Source organism: Anoplophora glabripennis, unplaced genomic scaffold, assembly GCF_000390285.2.
Source record: "Anoplophora glabripennis isolate ALB-LARVAE unplaced genomic scaffold, Agla_2.0 scaffold85, whole genome shotgun sequence".
Taxonomy (NCBI): Eukaryota; Metazoa; Arthropoda; class Insecta; order Coleoptera; family Cerambycidae; genus Anoplophora; species Anoplophora glabripennis.
Genome location: NW_019416361.1, coordinates 263,440 through 278,226, shown reverse-complemented (window position 1 = coordinate 278,226; position 14,787 = coordinate 263,440). Strand labels below are relative to the sequence as shown.

The following is a 14,787-nucleotide window of genomic DNA, read 5'->3' as shown; positions in this document are numbered from 1 at the left end:
ATTAAGTTTGGTTGTAAACTTGGTAAAACATTTACCGCAACGTTTCAATTGATGGATCAAATGTATGGTGATGATTGTTTATCCCATGGAGACTACACAAGGAGCTGGAACTCCATGTAAACAAAAATCTTACCAAAATAAGAGGGCGCTAGTGTACCGTTTAGAGAGGGGAGATAAAAAAGCGGCAGTTTGAATTATAAATCAATCATGTCATTATTGTGATGTGTTAAAAATTTTAAAATAAATAATGTAAGCTACTTTGAATTGTATAAATAATAAAAATTTGTCATTTCGGATTCCGGACTATAATTAAACTAAATAGATAATAAAAAATATTAGATTTATGAGAAGAATTTGGTGTTCGTAAAAAGAAACTAGTTTTCAAGGAATTTATGACGTGATCTTGTTAATATTAACCTCTAAGTAAGGTTTATGTTTTCGATAATTACTTTGTTAACGATTTTAGTTTAATGTAAGTAAAAAATAGTCACATTTTATACATGAAGCTCCCTTTTAAAAAATAGTAAGTTTTCTATTATTAATATGGAATTTTTACTTGTGGTAATAAAAAAAAGAATATAAAAAACTCGGTGTTTTAAATAAACTTTTTAAAATATTACAGATGTCTGATTTTGAGTCCAGTAATTCAGACGACTTATTAGACGCATTGTCCAGCTTGAGTGATGATGAAATAGATTTACTCTAAGAAAGAGAAAGAGTAAAAAATAAGAACTACTTTGAAATTACAGTACCTGAATATAGTGGCCAAGTTTTTTTAACATTTCCGTGTTAGCAGAGAAGTAGGTAACAGAATTGAAGAAAAATTTGCCATTTCTAATTATTTCACCCATCATTCTGGTAAATTTTGTAATACGAATACGGGGAGTGGCCCCGTATTCGTCTGATTTGACACTGAGCGATTTTTACCTTTTCGGAAAATTGCATTTTGAATAAAAAAATCGATTTACCAAACTTTTTGTTCTTATTTTTAAAAAGTCCTGTTTATTTACTTTGAAATGCACCTTTAGGGGAAACATATCTAATTATATTATTTTGATTCAATAATATAATATTTATTTACTTTTATACACCATATTTTGTTAAAAGCTAACACCTGTAACTTTTATTCGGATTGTCTGATTGATAGAAATATAAATAGTCGATTTGATGAAAGCAGTTACATTGTTGTCAAATTAATACTGTTTGAGATGTTACAGGAAACTTCTTCTTAACGGTACACCCTGTATATCTTTTTTTCTATTTAGACCCCAAATGAAATTTTTACGGATTAAATTTTTATTGATGTCAACGTTTATTTATTTATTTATTTATTTATTTATTTACCATTTGGGACACAAACAGGCGAAAAAACCCAATAAAGTATCCACTAAATTAACAGATATTATACATCAAACAACAGCACAAAAACTTTTAGGATAATAAATAGCATAAGAAATATTATAAAAGAAAAGCATCATAAAAAGAATAGCATAAAAATATTATAAAAGTATACGTTTGAGCAATCTCTTAAATGAAATTAAAGTTGTAGAGAATAAATTTAATCCGCTACAAATATCGTTATAAGAACGCATCATTCTGCACACAGGAGAGCTTACGGAGGCATTGGTATGCTTAAAAGGAATGAGAAATAAGTCGTAGGATCTTTAGCTAACTGAATTTTGTCTCAAAATTTTAAATTTGCTAACTCTGTCTTAAACATCTGTCATCTGTCAACATGTCAAGATTTAATGTGAAAAAATATTAATAATTAATTTTACTATTTCAGAATCTCAGTATCTTCGGAATTGATTGAAATAATTACCGTAAAAATAAGCCCTATCTAATGCAAAAAGAGCAAATTCCCGAGCTGCTTTTGCCTGACTCTAGGACAATTTATTTATAACGCTGTTTTGCACATCCTACTTTCTTGTTGTAAAGAGTACAACTTAATTTAAACTCTTTGAAATTTTTCTTTTTCGATACGTTTCTTTGAATCAATTACAAATATTACAATGTATATCTACGATATTAACTTCTAAAATTAGCGTTTAGTAATTAAACAATTAGTTGCAAAACAGGAACAAAATTAATTAACAAATACCTGGAGCAAAAAAATTTTTGTAAAATCCTTATACCCAGTTTCCGAAAAAAAAAATTATTGAGGTTGTAGAACTTTCCACCATTACATGACTGTATTCTCTGGAATCATTGTGAGCTTTACGCACGTGGCTGGGACCACTCCGAATATTCAAATCCGATTTTACAATTAGTATGAACGTCGTTGTGATACTGTTTACAATAGTTTTTTAGTAGTTAGTACCAAAATTGGTTTACGTGTATAGCAACTCGGAGTTGATGGATATCGTTTTAATTTATGGTGAAGTAAGACAACAATTGTGTTATGGTGAAGCATTTGTGTTATAGTGAAGCAAGACAACATTTGTGATAGTTCGTAGAAACTGTGTAAGACGGGTCCAAATGTGTGTACACGTCGGTGTAAAGAGAATTGTAAGAGCTTTCAAAAGAAATATTACTCAACTCCCAATGCCATTTAAATATTTTGGGATGATGCTTACCCTTGCTTGGGGATGAAAGTGGCGGAGTCAAAAATACCAGCAAAGAATGTCCCCCTTTAATCTAAAATCGACGGGTCTGGGCGTTTTTCTACAATCTTGACGCAGTTCCTGAAAATGGCTCTATTTCGTTTTCATTTGGCCACCCTGTATATACGTCATCATATCTTGGCCTGAGGTAAAAGTTGCAAGTTTGACTAAATTCAAATATTTACTTTTTATGAAGATTTATTTGGGTCGTTTATTGATCTCACACTTTTGTTGGGTGGGCTAGCCGCTAACGTGTGGTATGACGTCACAACATGGCTTCCGTAAGTTTTCCCGCGCTTCGATTTCGTTAATTATTTTAAGGGAGAAGTTTTTGGAAAAAAATCAGATCTTTGCACATCAATTAACTACGATGTGTACTTTCTGCATATGAATTAAAAAATATATTCTAAATGAGCCCATTGATATATCAGCGCCTGCTTTAGTGTTAACTAATAATTTCCTGTAATTCAACATGGATCTTCCTTAAGGGAGAATACCTACGTGGACAACACGTGCATGCGCTAATTACCCTTTGTGCAAACTGAATAGTAGCAGCACACCAATAATTATTATTATTGTCGGACCTTTACACGTAATTAGATCCGACAATCATGTTAATTCACGGCGTGCCACGCGAGCAAGTGTAATGACCAAGGGCCATAACTCATGTCGCTCCTTGCCTTGACACCGGCGCGTCCGGCCGCGTGAACGCAGTGGCGCGCCTAGGGCGGGATCCCTTAAACTTTCGAGCCGAAGCAGAAAGTTACGAAAAAGTAATTTAACATACCTGATGTTAAAACAACTGTTTAAAATTTTGCCCACCGACGTGGAAACACATTTGGGCCCGTCTAACCCAGTCTCTATGAACTAACACAAATGTTCTCTTGCTTCACCATAAATTCTGTATCCATCAACTCGAGTTGTTATACACGTAAGCCATTTTTGACATTAAAAAACTAACGTAAACACTATCGGAAAAACGTTAATACTAATACTAACATCGGATTTCAGTATTCGTAATCGCCTGGGGCCACGTAGACAGAGAGAGAGAGAGAGCATTGCGCACAACACGAATGACATGTAAAAAGGTTCAAAGTACTACAACTTCAATAATTTTTTTCTCGGAAACTATAAGGATTATACAATTTTTTTTTACGATATTGACTCCATGTTTCAAAACGCATCTATTCCCAAATTTTTTGGATACGTTGTGAATGTGCACACTATAGAATTTGAATTCGCCCCTCTTAAACTTTTATCTGAATGCGCTACTGCACGAGCACCAGCAGTAGCTGGCCGCTTCTTTGTTCCGCTACAGTATAATCGGTCAGGGTGCGACGAGAATAAAGTGTTTGAACAAATGTAGCGTAACAGCCGGGATAAGCTTTTGTGACGCTGTTTTAAATCGCTTAATAGGGGAGACCTGGACACCGCTCCCGCGACGGAACAGTCAAAGTTAAATTGGGAGGTACGGAATTGTGAACGAATCCAGTGCATCAATTTATTTAGATATTTTTTTGCAGAACAAATAGAATAATTCCTTATGTCACATCCCCGTACGCTCCGTCTGTAGTACGATGCGTTTTTTCTACACTAAATGCTTCACATGGAACTTACTATGAAATATATAATCCGTACAATATTTGTTGAAATATAATTCCAAGAAAAGTATAAGCCAATAAAGTTCTGTTATCGAAACTACTGTAACAATTTACCGGCGCAGGGGCGTACCTTCAACTTTTCCGCGTCATTTTCAGAATATTAAAATATAAACACAATACTCTTCGACTGGGAATTAAATTCCTTTCTTTTATTTTTCACATCCATTGATTTATTTAAATAAGAAATTGTACTGAAAATGCACAGGACGAAACACTTATGAAGAAACGCGCCTTCGTAACTATCTCTGGCGATTTCAAAAACCAAAATGACCGTTTAACATTTACACAGGTCTAAAATGGTCGAAGTTTTTAATAGATGCTATTTTTACTAATGGTGACTCAGCACCAACTACTTCACATTTTAGTAATTCCCTATCCGCGTCATTGTTCGATCTGAGGCTTAGCATCGATCAATTTATTCGATACGTATCTAGCGGCATCCTAATGCCTGCCCTGTCGGCCTAGCCTGCCGGTGAATAATTCCATTTTTTGCTAAGAAACGTTGGAAGTATATTTCATTGTCGTTTATGCGTGTGAGTGAGATAGACGCATTGCTTGGTATGGCGCGTGTTTTTTGTCATTAGCATTGTGAATTGGGAGTATAGAGAGGCACACTATTTGTTACATTTTCTATTATAATAAAAACTTATCAACTTTTTATCAATTAAGGTAATAAAAGTATAAATATGCAATAATAAAACTAGATTTTATAATAAACAGGGTGAATTTTTTTCGATGTTTATAGTGTAGGAATCTGAGAAAGTAGCAGAGATACAAAAAAGATTAAATGAGGAAAGACGTGTAGTTTTATGATCCTTATTAAATGTTACTTTAATTTTTTAAAACCACTAACTACTTCACATTTTAGTAATTCCCTATCCGCGTCATTGTTCGATCTGAGGCTTCGCATCGATCAATTTATTCGATACGTATCTAGCGGCACCCTAATGCCTGCCCTGTCGGCCTAGCGTGCCGGTGAATAATTCCATTTTTTGCTAAGAAACGTTGGAAGTGTATTTCATTGTCGTTTATGCGTGTGAGTGAGATAGACGCATTGCTTGGTATGGCACGTGTTTTTATGTCATCAGCATTGTGAATTGGAATATAGAGAGGCACACTATTTATTACATTTTCTATTATAACAAAAACTTATCAACTTTTTATCAATTAAGGTAATAAAAGTATAAATATGCAGTAATAAAACTAGATTTTGTAATATACAGGGTGAGTTATTTTTGATGTTTATAGTATAGGGATCTGGGAAAGTAGTAGAGATACAAAAAAGCTTAAATGAGGAAACACGTGTAGTTTTATGATCTTTATTAAATGTTACTTTTATTTTTTGAAAAAACGTCATGGCTGACTAGATATTTGGAAAAATCCGAATTCGTCCAATTATTTCAAATGCGTGTAGCTCCGTTACTATTCATTTTAAAAAAGAAATATATTAAATTACAAAGTTTCAGGGTTTTGCCTTTTGTTAATAACACAGTGTGATCAAATTGTTCGTGTATACTTTCGTTTTCAAGTTATAACAGAAACCCCAAGTTTCTTTAAACGTAAACCATAGTTAGCTATGAGCTAGAAAAAAATGTATGTTTTTATGCTTTCCAACGATATAATAATTGATATTGTTATTTTGAAAAATGGGAGAAGTGCAGCTGTTTTTAGCTTTTCAATTGCTCGTTGACTTGTGCAAACAATCGAAATGTTTACTGAGAACGCTTTTAGTTACTGTAACATTATTTGACAGTTACTTTTCTTTCTTCAAAGTTGTTTCAATTGCCAAAAACAATAAATATTTCAAACGAGGAAAAGCGTGATATTATCCTTTTCACAATATTGACATAAGCAAAAGTACTCTTTCAAATGACTTGATAAAGCCTAGTAGATGTTAAAAAACATGCAAACCCATGTTGTAAACAAACGTAATTTGAATACCTCTATGCCGTTGTGATTCAGAAGATAGTTCAGGCGTTATAGCATTTAAGGGATTTGTATTTGAAGTCATCTATTTTGTTGTACAGAAAAATCCCAAATATTATGTAGAATATAATTCGAGTTTGCCTGTTCCAAAAAACCATTGCCAATCATTCAGGGGAACAACAAATATACAAAAAGAACGAAAAATGACCCTAAATAAAAAAGTCATTCTTTATTTTTTGTTTACACAAACGCCAAAGCCTACTTTTACTGCTCTACTGCCCGGACTAAGAGTGCAAAAACATAATTTACCCCGTACTACATAATGAAGAGTATTATGCAAAAAAAAATACTGATGCGTCGATTCCCCCTAGACTAATACCCATTTACAGTCTACATTGCTAATTGATATTTCGAATGAGATAATTTTCGGTCGATTCCAGATATAATTTCTGTAAACTCGCAAAATTTATGAAACCCCCTTAACTTTCTGCGTTATGTAGAACACGGTCCCAAAAAGGATAAATATGTTTTACGTACCCTTTTAGGGAAAAGTTGGAAGAGTACTCGATTTAGTGTGGAGATACACGCAAATTTGATACTTGCCTCCGTTTCGCAAAACCCCACTATAAATCATAAAAAGCATCAGAGATAAAGCTTCGCGCAGACTACGGGAACGATCCTGCTAATAAGAAAAACATTCGGGATACATACGATCCCCGTTGAACCCTATCTGCGGGGTAACCTAGTACCCGGCTGCCCAAAAAACATAAATTCCCATTTCATATTAAGTTTCTCGTTCTGACTGGGACTTATGTGTGAAAAAACTGGATTACGGTTGTACGCGGAAGCGTATTTTTGGTAGTCATAACACAAAAAGCAGGGCCGGCTCGGCTTTACGCGTGTCGTGCGAAATGTGACTATTTGTGACGCAAACTCCGGGCAAAAAATAGCGAATAAAATAGATCTTGAAAAAAACTGTGGTTCTAATTAAATTCCGGATTTTTAACCACAAAATGGGTTAGGAATTTTGAATAGTTTTATAATTTGATCTGGATCGATTTTACGCACAAAAAATGTAAATAAGTAATTGACTTACATGATACATTGTGTAAAATTAGACGCTTGAGTGTATATATTTTTTTTCGATGTAATTTTACGTTTTACTTGCACCTTTACATTTTAAAATGTGTTATTCCTAATCCATTAATTATTTTTACTATATTTCATGTAAATATCCAATAAAAGTTTGAAATTACATGACCTGAATTGGATCGGCCAATCAGATTAATCATTGGATCACTGGGTGTGCTGTTACCGCGGGTGCATAGATAACTGCTAGTTGTTCAGTAGGTATGGTTAGATTCATTTGTGGCGGAATAATTTAGCAGTGTACCTAAAAAATAATGAGATAAATAAATAATATAATTTTGTGTAAACTATATAAACCTCTAATATATCTTATTAAAATATTATGTAGTTTTCCCGTTTCTTAGTAAAATTATACTTTAGATTTTATAAATATACATTACATCGATAATGTAAATTTACATTTTGGGTAAATTATACAAAAAGTGTAAAATTCCATGCTCAATACCTATAACCGTTGAGTGAGAAACTATATCCCACTCAACGATACAAGTTTACTTGTATGATGTAATTTTACATAAAATTTATCCAGAACGGGGTATATACCAAGCTTAGACGTTTGTATTTTGTTTGCATAAAACATTGTAAAGAATATATTAGAAGACTATTTTAATTTTATGAGGTTTGGTGAATTTGTCTAGATTTGTCTTTTCAAAAATATAAAGTATGTCACTATTTCGTATCATATACCATAAATCAATGTAGCCGATATAGCTAAAGATTACCGACAAGAAACTCCAGAAAATTATTGTTTGTCTAGATGAGTAAAAAGAGAAATAGCAACGTCATATATATTTCTAACGATACCAAAGGAAAAATGTGATATTATGTTTTTTTTATTTCCAATATCTCCGTTTTTTCTGTAGTCACGTGACCAAATCACTTCACAATTACGATGACACCGAATGCAGTAATTTTAGAAGCATTGAAATGGTATAAGAATTGAAAAATTTCAATTTACTTCCACGCATGTTAATTTTTGTTGATTAATTTCTTTCATATCAGCGCAAAATTTCAAAGGCCTGCGAGTATAATTCCATCATCTTTGGTCCGATTTTAAGAAACACAAAATTTAAGAAAAAAAAAATGGGCTCTAAACATATTACAAACTAGCACATTTTAACCTCATTTTTCAAGGCCTGGATTAATGACAGGCGATTGTCAATTGTTTTTTTCGAATAGAACCGTATATTTTCTTGCATTTAATCTCATAGAAAAGATATAATGGTAACTTGAATTTCCGATACACGGGATGTTTTTTTTTTTTATAATTTCATAATAATAGCTTAAAGGTAGAAACATATAAGTCATATACGTGGTAACAATATGTTTGTATCTTAAATGACATGTTGATTTCATTGTTTTCATTTGACAATTTTGTTAGAGAGCTACGATTTATGAGTATTTAAGTAGTTAAATATGTTTGCGTTAATTGCGGTATTTAGCGAAACAAAATCACTTGCCTAATATAATATAAACACAATAAAGCAGCAAAACGTTTTACCCCCGATAACTAATAAAAAACAAACATCTCTGCGTACAATTCCGGCTTTATTACGAGCGAGTAAAATAATGCGGCCTGCAAGAGAGCCCCTAGATTATTTTTTCAAACTTCAGCCTTACGTTTTTAATATGTTTTAGTCGAATATATCTTCGTAAGCCTCTGATTTATTTCTGTGATTAAATCAAAATTAAATTATGTCCGTAAAGAAAAAATATGGTTTTAGTGAATTGAAATCTGCTCCATTTTCAAAGCATTTTAGTTTAAATATGCATGACTGGGCTATTAAAAAAGCACAACGTATGTAAACTAGCACAATGTTGATAAACATATAAATTAAAAATAATAAAATTAAGTAGGTACTAAATTAAAATGTTTGACGTGGTTGTCACACTTTTATTGTATTTTTTACAAATAATCAATTTCGACTAATTCGGCATAAAATTTTAAGTTTTAGTCAAAATTTATTCAAAATTCAACAAAAGTCTGACAAAAATGTCATACGTTTAAGCTTTCATTAATCCTACCTTTAAAATTCTTGGTTACATGAAAAAAATCACGCGCAGATTGAATTTTTTGATGCGAACCCTTCTATGAAATTTTTTAAGACCGGTCCTGGAATTTTTTAATGTCTTAGAATGTTAGTCAGAATGTTAGAGTGTTAGAATGTTAGCCAACAGTGTATGGTTTCACTAGAAATTAAGAAAAAAAAGTAGACATTTTTTAATGATCATGTGATATGACTTGTTTATTGCAAAAATTTGTAAAATTCCTCGAAAACCACCCTGTATAACATTAACGAGACTATCAAATACAGGGTTATAAATATCTCTAATAATTGGCATCAACAGATTTCACTTCAAAATGTTAGAGTAGAAATGATCAAAACTGGCGGAATACGACAATCTGTTATAAACTAACAAGAAATGTATTTTAGTATATTCTCGAATTTCCTGAAATTCTCTGGTTAATCTAATGTAACTAAAGATTGTGGAGATGCGCAAATATACTGATACATTCTGAATATTCATATCTAATCATTTTTAGATTGGATTTTGGAAAGTTTGTAGTTTGGCGGTTGTAAACTCTCGCTTTGCAAGGAACAAAGCATAACTCTAGAAGCTTTATTTGATCTGTAGAACTTGATATAATATAATTTAGGGATTGGTTTAAGCGCGGATTATAGTTCGTATTTATTATATATATCTGCGTTCATCTACATTTGATTACTTACTATTTGAAGAGGAGCCAGAATGCCCTTATTTGAAAATATTAATACATACCTATACATCTAATGTTTATTTAATGTGGCTAAATATACATTATGTCCACGCATAGGGTTGAAAATGGGATAAACTTTTATTTTATACTTTGGGAAAAACGTAATTCTTGAAAAAAAATTCCGAGTCTGTTTAAGTTTGCCATTGATAAATAATACATTGCTATAAAAATCGAAAACTTAAGGCTGCGACTTAATATTTTTGTTTTAATTTAAGGAGACCTTTTATTTTAAAGCACCTTAAACTTAATAGTAAAGTTATTGAAGCTGAAAATCAGCTGCAACCTCCGAATTCTTTGAAACTGCATGGATTTGCATGAAAATTTAGAATAAGGCTCATCTTAGGCTCAAGTGAAATAAGCCCGTTTGACGCTTTTTGTTTTTTAGGGGTAAAAACTACCCCTAAGTGAAAAAAATTTAAAAAATTAAGTTTTATGCAAAAATCTTGTTCAAGCACAAATATTAAATAATGTTCCATGTTCTTGAACATGTTTTATGATATATTTGATCTTTTCGACCCTTTATTTAACCTTAAAAACTACCCCTATACAAAAAATATTGTTAAAAAATTACTTTTTAAAGAATTGGAATGATTAAATCGTGCAATTATTTAAAATAAAAGTTACCTTATAGCTAATAAAGAATTTTTCCCTTTCGATCCCTAAAAATCATCCCTGTATTGACAGAAATGATGAAACATTACTTTTTAAAAACTTGGAATGCTTTAACGGTGCAATTATTTAAAATAAAAATTCCCTCAGTGCTTATGAACGAATTTGTATCTCATAACACGTTTCAACCCTTATAAATCACCCATGTGCTAAAAAAATGATAAAAAATTACGTTTTAAATCTTGGAATGCTATAATTGTGCAATAATTTAAAATAAAAATTCCCTTATATTGTTTATGAAAGAATTTATGGAAGAATGTTTTTTACTTTTGCCATTTTCAACTCTTATAAACTACCATTTTACCAATATTAATGTAAAATATTTTTATTACAGTCGATTTTTAAATATAATCAATCATAAAAAAAATTGCGACGCTGCATATAAACTTTTATACACGCTGACGCGCATTTGAATCCCAACATTTTGCTCCAAAAATGAGAAAGCCTATTTTGCTCCGAAAAATGTCATTGGTTTTTTTACCAAAACTCGGTTAATTTTGAAGCTAAAAAGCATTTTGAAGATAATTTCAAGAGCTGTAAGATCGTTTGCATATAAAACCTTTTAAGTCCTTCGTTTTTTAAAGGGAAAGGATCGAAGGGCTCCAGACAGGTCGTTTTTTCACTAAAGTGGATACTTCAAGGGACGATATCTCCTTTATTTTTAATGCAATAGGAATAAAAAAAGCAAAATATTTGTTAAAAAAAAGCTAAATTTTTGTTTATCATTTTTTACGTATCTTTCATAGTTTCAGAGTTATTATATAAATAAGGCAATTTTTTTGAATAATGAAACATACGTTTTCAACTTTTACCGTACAATATTAAAAAAATACGCATTCTAAACCGGTATAACTTCAGAATCGTATGAAAAACACTAAAACAAATTATAAAAGGTCTACGATTAATTTTAATTCTGATGGAAGTGGTACAGCGCTTAATGTTTATTTTTCCTTAAAAAATATGAGCAACCCATCTGTTTTTGACGATAACTCCTTCAATTTTGCTCTAATTAACTTTTATAAGTGCTCATTTTGAAGGTCTTTTTGAGTAAGTACTACAAAAAACTCCAGGAGCGTTATACGTTAAAATTAATCCTTTTTCCGTTATTTGACGTTGAATACATCGATTCGAGGATTCCCCCCAAAACAAGTCCTCTTCCACTATCCATATTTCGCATTGTATAGAACATACAACACTTTTTAAAAAACGATTTTCATTGTTTATTTATAAGCTACATTTTTGTTCATTACACTTTTTTTAAATAAAATGCGTAGTTTTTGAGTTATTCGCGAAAAATACCTTGAAAAAGTGTTTTTTTTTTCACTCAAAATTCCAAGTTTTCAATTGTGAATAACTAAAAAACTATTGATTTCTCAAAAAAATTCTTCGAATATTTTTTGCTCAAAATTTGATTCTCTGTCGATTTCCAGCATTACTTTTGAAAAAAATTCCACCCTCGAGAACCCCCAACAGGGTGGAAGCGTCAATCGGCGCTATGTCACTAATGTTCATTGACCCTTTCTCTGTCTGCCAAATTTCAAGTCGATCGGTTCAGTTTCAAAGAATTCGGAGGTGAAAAGCTTCAATGACTATAATGTACTATAAGTTGCAAGTGCCTGAAAGTATAATAACCTAGAAATCCACTGAAAATAGGACACCCTGTATTTATTAAATACTTTTTAGTAATTGATTAATTAAATATAGACAATGAATAGCATTGATTTGTTTCTAAAATAAGGGTATAGGTACTATTTCTACGTCACTTACCGCAGTCGGTATCGAAGGACTTGTTGATGGAACTCTGCCTGTTGGTGCGGTTCCTGTTGGTCCTTGACCTCCTGGAGTTCAGCGTGCTGAATCCTGCCACGCTGGGACTGGCGGTATACTGGCCTGAAAAGAAACTGAAGTTCAAGGCACACATTTATAAGCGATAGAAAAATTTCGCGCTTTTCGGTCAGCTTTAAAAATAAACGAAAAGGAAATTCCGATGGATCTCGGCATACGGATTTAATTCTACGTTCTGTTTATAAATAAGATATACAGGGTGACTCGGTAAACTTCATGCGGATTAAAATTTGTGGAGAGTAAAGAAGAGTAAGAAAAAATGTCATAGGGGTTGATTATTTCAACCCCTTACAAAAATAGTTCAGGGTTGAAAAAAATTCAAAAAGTGTAGTTTTATTGACAGATAATGTTCACCAAGTTTGGTTTCTTTAGCTTGATGTACGTGGAAGATAAAAAAGAAAAACAATTTTTTTTTGTAATTTTAGGAGGGGCGTAACTTTTCAGGGNAACTGTTTTAAAATTCAGTTGCAAAATATGACCCATACTAACAAGGCAAGTTAAATAAAAGCTTGTAAAAATATGATAAATGGCACACGAAAAAGGTGCATGTTCATAAAAAAAACAATTTGAATTAGAAACGCTCGTTTGGAACGCGAAGAGACACTAAAACGCTAGCTATTGTATAACTAAGGCCTCTTACAATAGTAAATCGGCCGTACATGGAGGCACAAAGAATGACTCAGAACCCCAATCCGGAAAAATCCGGGGGTTTTCTCTTTTGATATATGAAATTGACACTCCTGTCCGCATTTTCCAACTTTCAATAGTGCAGGATCTCTTGGGATCACAACTATTTCGATAATTTACGATTGATGTGATTTGAAATCGATGGAAATTGCAAGACGTTTTTGCTAAAACAATAAAAACATGCAACTTTCAAAAAATGAGGTTCTAAATGAGCAAATGTATTCTACTTAACTCCAGGAACACCCTCTCTATTGCACACAACGATTCGTACTCTAGTAAAAATTTGCACGTATTTTCAATTCACCGCTTTTCGAGGGGTCAGTGGAAAGTGAAATATGCTAATGTGTCGCAGCATACTTCCGATAGTTGCTGTGGTCTATACACATGGGCCAGCTCTCTGCCACTTTAAAGAACTACGCAATGACTCCTTCTCTAGCATATTCTGAAGTATTAACGCAAACCAACGACTTTGAGATTTCGACTTTTGTCCAGCTTTTTCGGAATTCCGACCACTGTGCATTGTAAGAAAATGACCGGTGAAATAGAGCAGTCTTGTGCTTTGGAACGCAAAAGTTACAACGGTTACGCGTGGGCAAATAGTGCACATCAAAATTCGTAATGAGCTTTGAGGTTAAATATTCAGATTTATGATTATTAAAATTATGATTATGATTATGAAATTAAAAAATTTTCAAAATCAAATTTCTAAAAATCTAAAGCCTTTGAATACTTGAAAATTTCACAAAAAGAAGAGCTCTCAAGCTTTAAAATGATTTTTGAAAAATTCAAATCGGACTATTAGGTGAGCCGTGGTAATTGTTTAAACATTTTCGCAATTTTCACGCTTAAAAAAATTGCAATAATTTAATGTTTTTTTCAAATTTTTTTAATTTTAAAATATGGTTTCAAAGTACTCGGAAAGACGAGTATTTAAAAAAAAAACTGATGATCCGCCCATTATTTTCGGAGCTATAGCCCGTTAAAGTTAATCCTTATTTACAGCAAAACTATAAGGGTATAAGGGCTGTTATTTGAACTAATAGGTTTGTCATTCCGAGTACTTTCCAGATATAAATTTTCAAAATTTGCAATCATGGGCGTCCCATTTAAAATGTCACTCAAAGATATTCAAGACCGCGTGAAATCAATGAAATATCAGAGGTGGGGGGAGCAGACACACAGCTACTCCGATCTGAATTCTCGAGTTCAAAAATGCTCTGAATATTGCACCCATTGCCAAGGGCAAATGTGTAAAAATGCTTACAAAACAGTTGAAGTAGACGAGTTCGAAATCGATTTTGAAGAAGACATGTCAGAAGAAAGTGCAAGTGAACTCGACAATCACATTTCAGAGTCGTTAGAAAATGATATTTTGCAGTTGCAGGACGAGGAAATCGACGACGAAATAGATTGTGATAATACTGATGAGGCATGTGAAAAATCACCAACTAGTAAAAGAATTAGATTA

General features: G+C 32.3%; 1 protein-coding gene across 2 annotated transcripts in view; it reads right to left on the bottom strand.

Moving 5' to 3' along the window:
- LOC108917147 (glutamate receptor-interacting protein 2) overlaps window positions 1–14,787 on the bottom strand; it is a 170,915-nt gene that overhangs the window by 44,523 nt on the left and 111,605 nt on the right. For both annotated transcript variants that reach the window (XM_023454247.1, XM_018723619.2), the window contains exon 6: window positions 12,555–12,677. In XM_023454247.1, the coding sequence (XP_023310015.1) occupies window positions 12,555–12,677 (123 nt within the window). The remainder of the gene's footprint in view (window positions 1–12,554; window positions 12,678–14,787) is intronic.